Source organism: Barbus barbus (genome assembly GCF_936440315.1).
Source record: "Barbus barbus genome assembly, chromosome: 28".
Lineage (NCBI taxonomy): Eukaryota > Metazoa > Chordata > Actinopteri > Cypriniformes > Cyprinidae > Barbus > Barbus barbus.
In genome coordinates this window covers 27,384,923-27,394,463 of record NC_136756.1, presented here as the reverse complement: position 1 = coordinate 27,394,463, position 9,541 = coordinate 27,384,923, and the positions used below count along the sequence as shown (strand labels likewise).

General features: G+C 31.9%; 1 protein-coding gene across 2 annotated transcripts; it reads right to left on the bottom strand.

Moving 5' to 3' along the window:
- Positions 1 to 2,487: 2,487 nt before the first annotated feature.
- Positions 2,488 to 8,507, bottom strand: tmem230b (transmembrane protein 230b). Of its 2 annotated transcripts, none has more exons than XM_079382822.1 (4): positions 8,297 to 8,507; positions 7,989 to 8,104; positions 7,243 to 7,368; positions 2,488 to 3,247 (listed from the first exon to the last, which is right to left on the bottom strand). In XM_079382822.1, the coding sequence occupies exons 2-4, from the start codon at positions 8,067 to 8,069 to the stop codon at positions 3,107 to 3,109; spliced, it is 348 nt and encodes a 115-aa protein (XP_079238948.1). In that variant the 5' UTR covers positions 8,070 to 8,104; positions 8,297 to 8,507; the 3' UTR covers positions 2,488 to 3,106. The 2 variants fall into 2 exon arrangements, with proteins under 2 accessions (XP_079238948.1, XP_079238949.1); XM_079382823.1 differs by having other exon boundaries at positions 2,494 to 3,247; positions 8,188 to 8,477.
- Between the last annotated feature and the right edge of the window lie 1,034 nt (positions 8,508 to 9,541).

The window sequence follows — 9,541 nt, the reverse complement described above, 5'->3', positions numbered from 1 at the left end:
CACATCAAGCCATTAAAGATAAAATATATCCAATGCATGACTAGAAGGCCACACAGCTGAAACACATGCAGGTGTTAAATAATATACAGTCATGAGGTAATGATGTATAATAAATCCTAACTGACATAACAAAATGTCATTGAACATCACAATATGATACAAATAATGAACGAGTAGGGTTAAAATTAAAAAGCACGAAAAAAAATAACTTTAATTTTTTAACTTTAATTCAGAGATTTGTGTTTTTCAGATGTTGATGGAGTTAAATAAATAAATAAATAATTAAATAATATTAAATTAATTATATGTAAATATATGTGTGTGTATATATATATATATATATATATATATATATATATATATAAAATAATTAAATATTTTTTATTACATTTAGCATGTAGTGTAAATGTTTTTAAATGTTTACAACCATGTTAAACCAAGAGTTTAATATGTCAAATAAATAAATACATTTTACATATAAATATGTAAATTAATATAGATAATTTTTAGGTAGTAATTATATAATATATGTATATTTATATTAAATATAAATATAGAATATAGTGTAAATGTTTTTTTAGATGTTGACAACTATGTGAAACCAATGTGCGTTTATAAGTAAATAAATAAGTCACTTTTTTATATTCGAATTACATATTACTAATAATTTCTCTTAATTTTACTTCTATAAATATTTACACAATATTCTAGGATATGTAAGGAAAGCCACTTGAATACCAAAAGTGCCCCTTTAAAAATAATAGTATTACCAATAATAGCCTATCATAAAATAAAAAAGTATTCATCTAATGCAGCTGATTTATTATTATTATTTAAATAATAAGTTTAAAGCGAACTCTCCTGCAGTTTAATGAAGTACTCTGAATGAGGTGTCTGTATTGGACAGGACTGATATCCAGCATGTCCAGCTCTGGTCATTGTTCTCATGAGAAACACCGGACCTCACGTGCACCCCAGAAAACACACTTTTAAACAGAAATAAAGGAGAATGGAGATCTTAAGATGTTGTATGCAAGACACAGACATTATAATTCAAACAGAAGTCTCAAACATATATGAATGGCAGCTCTGATTTATGAATTATGCATGCTGACAATAACATCTGCTGGCGCAAACGATTGCAATATGTCTACTTATATATGCATGTATATGTTTGTGTCTTTTACCTTTTTGAGGCACTTGGCTGATGATTAAAAGAAGGTGTCACTCCATCGATGCTTTAAGCTTTTTCCTCCGCTTGAAAGTTGCAAGAGATATTCCCCCCAAAACACTGAAAATATTCTTAAAAGTCCTTCAGAAATCGGTTTAATAACAGAAGCAGAGTGTTGTTGTGAATCCAGCAGGTCTTTGATGGTCAGGAAAGCAGGTTTGGTTCCAGCGCGGAAAGCCTAACTTCCATGGGTTTGTTCTCACGTTAAACCTGTCGTCTGCGTTAAACTGTGAGCTTCAGATTCTCCTCCGGGCTGAAGGGAATATCGTCATGTGTGTGAAGTTTCCTGCGGTCTCAGTCTCTCAGTTTCAGGGAAGTTTGTGCGGTTACTCACATGATTGTTTCGCGGTACAAACACTGACAGAAACACGCTGAAACATTGAAGCACACACACACACTCTCTCTCTCTCTCTCTCTCTCTCTCTCTCTCTGGGTCTCTCTCTCTCTCTCTCCTTTCCATTCATTGTAAGAGGAAAAAAGTTTAGCTTTTTACAAATGAATTATTATTAAAAACAATTATAGTGTTTTGCAACAATGTGATGAAATATTTTTCATTATAATACATATTTTGTGTATGTATAATATGTACATATTAATCGCAATTAATCGCATCCAAAATAAACGTTTTTGTGCATAATATACGTGTATATTTATTATGTATATATAAACACACACACATAAAGCATATATTTTGAAAATATTTACATGTATATATATGCAAATATATAGACAGACAGACATATAGACAGACAGACAGATGAATATTTGATTAATTTTATACTCAGTACATAAAAAACTGTGCAGATAGGTTATATTTCATATACTGTATGTGTGTGATTATATATTCTATTCTTTAAAAAAAACTTGCGTCTTTTTGACTTGCACTCTATTCATTTACTAACTGCTTGTTTTCTTAAAAAAATAAACTAACACTAGCTTCTCTATTCTTTTTGTATTCTGTTTTCTTTTTATTTATTATATGTGTACTGCGTTAGGGTGAGACTTGTTACAGCACTTGTATATCATTGCTCTTTTGTTCTTCCATTGTCCTCATTTGTAAGTCGATTTGGATAAAACCATCTGCTAAATGACTATATATATATATAATATATATATATATAGCCACACGGGGGCGCAAGGTGACCTTCAAAAACAACTATAGTAAATGTAGTTTTATTATCAGGGTTCACCTTCTTTCTTAAAAACTGAACGAACTGAGAGGCTTTCTAAGTGCAATCATAATAAGCATCAGTCTTCATTTTAAAACAAGTTTTTTATTAAAGCATTCTCTGTAATGGCAATAAAATCACGTAAATTAAAATAAGTTAAATCCAGTGGCATGACATTAAACACAAAAGATGAAAACTTTGTAATGGTGCTTTATTCACATCATACACAAATGTTTTTAAATTTAAAAATGAAACTTATTTTTCAGGAATGGATTGAAACAGTAATGTTAATGTTTTTCCTCAAAAAAATATGTAAAATCCCATCATTAACGACAGATTTGAACCCTAGTGCAATATATCTCAAGAGCTGTAAAATATAAAACAGCATGTGGCATGTTTTGAGTAGGTTTTCTTGCCTCAGGCTTTGCTTGTTGCAACAACCTGTAACTCAATACAGCATACTAATATAACAACTGAACTGAGACCTGTTTGCATTACAAATAATGGCATTAAATCCAAGATAAAGTGATCCTCATTACATGAGACCATCATACTAGTTCATGAATTCCAATCACCTTCTGAGTCTATGAAAATGTTAAAAATGAGGCTGTCAAGTCATTTTGACGTGGCAGACATCAGCGGCGCTGCAGGAAAACCAGGTTCAAAGCGCTGTCAGATCAGCCGGCTGACAGCCCATCCCCGCCGCTCAGTCATCAAAGTCAGGGATGTCATCGTAGGAGTAACCGCGATAACCCTTGGAGGCGTAATAGGCGATGCGCAGGTGGTAAAACCCAGGAAGAAAGACCAGGATTCCAATAACCAGGACTGGGATGGTGCGATCGCGGTGCTGTGAGTGACAGAAAGACAGAAATGTCGACTTTAAGAGCTCGCCGGGTTAGATGTGTGCACAGGTCAGATACAGCCGGCCCCAGAGGGTTAATAACTGTCAAAAATATGTGTTTTCTGAGGACCTCAAAGTCTGTCATACACTGATCAGGGTATTTTGTATTCTCATTTTCTACACTTTTTTTTTCCAAGTGACCTTAAAATGTTGCCTATTTCAGATCATTTCTTAATGCATCAATTTATATTAATTTTAATAGATTTTTATAGTGCACAATTATGACTAAAAATCACATAAATTCCAATCTGACTATGCAAACTGATCAAAAACATAAGTAAATAAATTCAATTGTGTTCAAGTGGCCCTTTAAATATGACCTTTTTTTTTTGCATACATTTTCAAAATTTTACTAGATTCTTTATAGTGCACAAATATGACAGATATCAAGTAAAAAAAACAAATTCCAACCTGGCTGTTCAAAATTTTTAAAAATGTAACTGATTTTATATATATATATATATATATATATATATATATATATATATATATATATATATATATATATATATATATATATATTTCTGTACATTTTGAAAATCCAACAATTATAAGGGCAAAGAAATGGAAAGTCTTAGATTGCTCAAGTCAATCTCCAGATTTAAATCCGATTGAACATGAATTTCAGCAGCTGAAGAGGAGAGTAAAGGCAGAAACTCCCCAAAACAAGCAACAATTGGAATTGTCTGCATTAAAGGCTGGGAAAAGTATTTCAAAGGATGAGACCAAGAGTCTGGTGATGTCTATGGGTCACAGACTCACTGCTGTGATTGTGCGCAAGGGATCTGCAACTAAATAATAGCTTTTAATCTTTTATATCTGCCTTATGTTCAGCTGTCCCAATACTTATGCTCACATCAATGAGTGGGATGAACTCTAAAAGTGCTGTTCTTTTTATTTGGTAAAACATGTGTGTTGAAACGGCTAATAATAAAATGACATTCTGTAGTTTTGTCTCATATTCATCTTTTAATCATGTTTGTAAATGTCTTGACCCCACAGCTAACAGAGCAATTTTGTCTTTACTGTTCCAATACTTATGAAGGGCACTGTATATATATATACAGACACATACACACACTGTTTAAATCTGTGTTATTTCCAAATATGAAATCGGCCAAGACCAGAATTTTAAAAAGTCATGTTTAATTGCCAAAATAAGTGTTTTCTGAGGACCTCAAAATCTGTCATCTACTAGTCTCAGCTTCAGATGTCACGCCCACGGACCGTTGGCTAAACGTCTGATGTCTATGGAAACTTTTCTGGAAACAATTCAGGAATGCCGAAGTCGTCATCTGACTGGTTGAATTAAACCGGATTTCCGGGAGACGCGTGTGTCACGTTTATTTTCGGTCCGCCGGGAAACAAAGATGCCGTGGCGCCAAACCCCCTCACGAAAGAAGAAATCCGTCGTGTTTACAACTGTGACGACGAACGCTTATCAGGGTCAATAAATGCTGGATTTTAAGAAGTATGTGAAATATTTAAAGTTCGCGGCACAAAATCTTTAAAATACATCAGAGTTTCACACACCGGTTTGTTATTGTGGCGACATTTCCACGCCCGAAACGTGACACTATGAATGAAACAAACTATGATTGGTTGTTTGACATGTCAGTCAAACGGCCTCATGGGCGGGCCTTAGCCAATGAAAGCTACGATACATTCCAGACCTTCAGCCGTCAGTCTGAGGTCTGGCTACACGAGAATAGTCATCTACTGATAAATCTATAGTGCAAAGGGTATTTTGTGTTATAATTTTTCTCCTAAAATATATGTATTTTTTGTTTAAGTGGCCCATTTCAGAGTAATTTGTATTTGAATGAATCTATTACAAACGTATTTATTTTAATTGATTCTTTATAACACACAATTCTGACATATCAGGGTTATTTGCAAATATGAAAATGGCCCAGTTTAAAAAGTTTTTTTTATAATCTCATTGTCTGCTCATATATATATATATATATATATATATATATATATATATATATATATATATATATATATTTATTTCAGAGTATTGGTATTTTAATGCATCGATTTCTTAATTTTTTATAGTGCACTAATGCGATGATGATCAAATTAAAAATCACAAATTCCAACCTGAATATTCAAACGTATTGCAAAATTTAGATATGTACCAAGGTTATTTCCAGATATGAAAGCGGCCCAGATTGGAGGTTAAAATGATCATACTCATTTTTATTTGTCACATTGTCATCCATATTACAATGAATCTTTTGAGGCACATTATACTGCAGTGTGAATGTAGTAGGAAAATAATAAATACTGGTAGACTGAATGAAAGTGCTTGCTTGGATTAGGTTTCCATTAGCTGGACTAAGTGAAGAAATAGGGCAGGCCGCAGACAGAGGGGTTTCTTACGAGCACCGTTACTAAATCTGAACATCTTGCTGGAGGATTAACCTCCACATCAGGTGTACAGTACAGTAATCTCACCACATTCAGCCACGCACTAAATCACTTCCAGAACTTCAATGCAGGACTGAATATGATGGTAATGCATTTAGCTGTAAAAGCTGTAAGACTAGAGGAACTGTGCTTCTCACATTGACCGATTCATTTCATTAAGTCTTCTCAAATCATTAGTAATTACTAGATAAAGATTTTAAAATAATTTTGAATCAAGACATTTTACATTACAACAATAAAGTAGCAATAGCATAAACTGTATATTCATTTTTGAAATTTTCACATTTTCAGGCCTACATAAAGCTGAAACAAATTACTTAATTAAAATGTATTTAATTTTAATTAATCAAAAATAATTTTAAGATGAAGCTCTAAAATGACCAGTGTTATATTAATACTATTATAGTTTTATTTTTGATTTGTTTTTTAATTTTTCAATTTTCATTTTAATTTAACAAAGTTTTAGTAACTCTAGTAACATTTTTCAAAGTTTTAGTTTAAACGTACATATATGTTAGTTTTAGTTATTTTAATACATCAAGCTGAATGAAAATGACAAATGAATGAAAATGAGACATGTTGCCTTAAACTGAAATAAAATTTAATATAAAAAGTTAATTTTATTTCAAATAACTTATGGATTTAGTTTTAGTTAACTGTAATAACCCTGGAAATTACTAAAAATAAAATTGTAACAAATCAAAGCTATATAAAAATATTTTAATAAAAACTGAAAAAATGACAACCACATAGAATAAAATTAAAATGAATATAGAATTTAAAAATAGAAATATAAAAGCTAATTAAATATACTAATAAATATTATAACAATAATATAGAAATAATACTAATACCGCTGCCTTGCCTGTAAAACACAATTACACTGTAAAAAAAGATATGTTGAGCAAACTTAAAAGTTTAAGGCAAGGTTGTTTTAAACTTAAAATAACTAGTTGATAAAACTAAAAAATCTGCTAAAGCTGGTCGCCTTAAATGTTTAAGTTCTCTCAACTTTTGATTTTTTACAGCACTGTAAAATAAATAAATAAGTTGAGCAAACTTAAAAAGTTTAAGGCAGATTTTTAAGTTTTCTCAACTTGTTGTTTTAAGTTTATACAACAAAAAGTTGACAGAAGTCAAAACTCTCCTTAAAAATAAGTTGAGAAAACTAAAAAAATCTGCTGAAGCTGGTTGCCTTAATCTTTTTTTTTTTTTTTTTTTACAGTGTAAGCTGTTGAAAACCTTTTTGTATTTTCCTCTGTTGTGCCTTTAACTTAAGCATAGAACTGCAGTTGATAGGTTGACAAACAGAGAAATAGCCCTGAAGACTATGAAGCTGTTAGGATTATGTAAATCATAAACATAAAACAACAGACCAATGAAATGAAACAAATGCACGAGGACTGTGTCTAGAAATCTGAATGCAAAGCTAATAATGGCACAATCTGTAAAGGCAGAACATGAAAGCAATGCATGGAGCTGTAATAATGTGCAATGGCACTCACATCATTAACTTCAAAGTATCCCGCTAACAGGAGGGATCCGATGATGATCAGAATGGAGCCGATGAGGAAGAGAACGGTTGCCAGGGCGATCGCTTTATAAGGGACTTTAGGTGGACTTTTCTTAAACTGAGAAGAGAGAGAACATTGCTCAATATTACAATGCATTCATGCAGAAGTTTTAACTACAGGGAAATAAATGATGAATGAATTTGATATTTAGCATTTATAAATATTAAATCAGATTTAGACTTTCATTCCTACCACATTAGAATTTTAAACAGAACTTTTAGATTAATTTTAGAGGAGTTGTGTGGGTTGCATCAGTAATATTTAGATTTTATTGTTGTTGCGTGGTTTTTGTATTGTTTGTTAAACCTTCGTCTAAAGACAATTTTCTACAGACAATAAAGCTTTTTAGATTCATAATATTATTATATGTCATAATACTACATTTATACTATAACGGTTTATATGTAATACATATTTAAATTGATAAACAAATTGTATATTAACATTAGGTATGTTACATATGTTAACTAAAACCATCAAAAATGGGTTTCATTAATTGAAATAAGTTGTTATTAATAATAATGTGATAAATATTTAAATTCACAAACATAATACATAATATTTGTAACACACACACACAACTTAAGACACATAAATAAAGAGACAGATATGCATTAATCCCTGGACATGACAAATATGAAAGTGATTTGCATATTTAAGTGCTTTTTTCGTCTCACCTGGAGATCAATGTATCCATCATCATCACTGGCTAGTTTGGAGTACCTGACTCCACTGTTTATAGTGTTTCGAGCTGGCATCTTCTCTTGAGTTTCTTCACTCTGATACTTCAATACTTCATCATTAACACAAGAAAGAATGACGTTATACACATTATATATGTCTATATATATGTCTATAGTAATATCTATTACTGACCTACTAAATCAGGTCGAACATTCACTAATAGCAATGCACTACTGCATGTAGAAAAAATATTTAAATGTGTAATTATGTCAACATAAACATGTTTTGCTTGCTATATTACCATGCACGTGATATTTCAGCCTCAGAATAGTCTTGTGGCAATTTTCCTGAAGTACAAGTCACAATGAAAATGATTTTTGTTTCCGTTTTTAACTCATTTTAAGCTAGTATTATTATAGGTCAGCTCGTGACAGTCGCACATGAGATTATGTTTCTAAACGTAATGGTTCCGGATATAACACAAGCACGCATGTTCCGTCTTCCGGGTTCACATCAAACTGCGCATGCGCTGTGAATAGTTCATGAGACATAACCACACGAGGGAGCTCTGTCACAGAAAAACATGCATTTCTCGATTACCACCTGTCTTTGGTATGCGAGTTTTATGAAATATATACAGTGGAATTAAACAAAGAATTTGAAAGCTTGTTTGGTTGAAATTAGGCTGTGAGATGTAAAAAGAAATATAGCATCTAGATGAACGTGATAGAATGTAGCCTACATCCCCCAATAAAAAATAACAACAAATCACGACCAACACATATCTGTAATCCCATAAATATTGCTAAATGCAGTGAATAACTTTTTTATTACTACACTGAATATGAGTTTGTCCATTATTATTATAGATAAATCTTGAAACTAACATGTAAGGTCATATAGGCATTTTCATAAATATTGCAATAATATTTAATATTTATTTAAACGATAAATATTGCAAGTAAATCGTTTACAACTAGTAATTAGATTTTTACAGGATGTGGGCCTAGGTGTGATATTTTTCTAAGAAGGAAACTTGTTAAGAAAGTTAATGTAACTCTTGAAACTAGTCTGCAAGGTCACACTTTTCATATAAACAGAGATGAGTACGACTTTGAATATCTGAATATCTATTCTGAATGCTGTCAAATCACTATAGAAACACTCATCACTGCATTTCATCACTGAATGATGATCAGGCTGCTTTGCTTGAAAGAAATTATACAACAGCAGATGCGTCTATTGCTTTTCCCTGGATGTTTGCTCATCTGCGTTGAAGGTTAAAAAGTGACATTGATTGGAAAGCAGAGGAATGACTCATGCTGAGGTCAGTTTGAACAGCCAACATGACGTACAGCCCGCTGTAAACAACTAAAAAACTAGTGTCCACCCTCCATCTAACGAGCTCAGCTAATTAGCAGTTTTGAAATAATTAGATCCCTTCTGAACAAAAAGATCCAGCGGCATTGCATGTTTATTGCTGGGAGACAATTTTGAGAAAGCAATGGTTACCTGGTTCTTTATCTCCTTTTCAGGGGTTCTTCAA

What these genes read in the sequence shown, in the direction of transcription:
- tmem230b (XM_079382822.1), bottom strand. Translation starts at nt 8,069, where the DNA reads ATGCCAGCTCGAAACACTATAAACAGTGGAGTCAGGTACTCCAAACTA. An exon ending in ATGGATACATTGATCTCCAG is followed by an intron (nt 7,369 to 7,988) that starts GTGAGACGAAAA and finishes CTCTCTTCTCAG; the next exon opens with TTTAAGAAAAGTCCACCTAA. An exon ending in GATACTTTGAAGTTAATGAT is followed by an intron (nt 3,248 to 7,242) that starts GTGAGTGCCATT and finishes TGTCACTCACAG; the next exon opens with CACCGCGATCGCACCATCCC.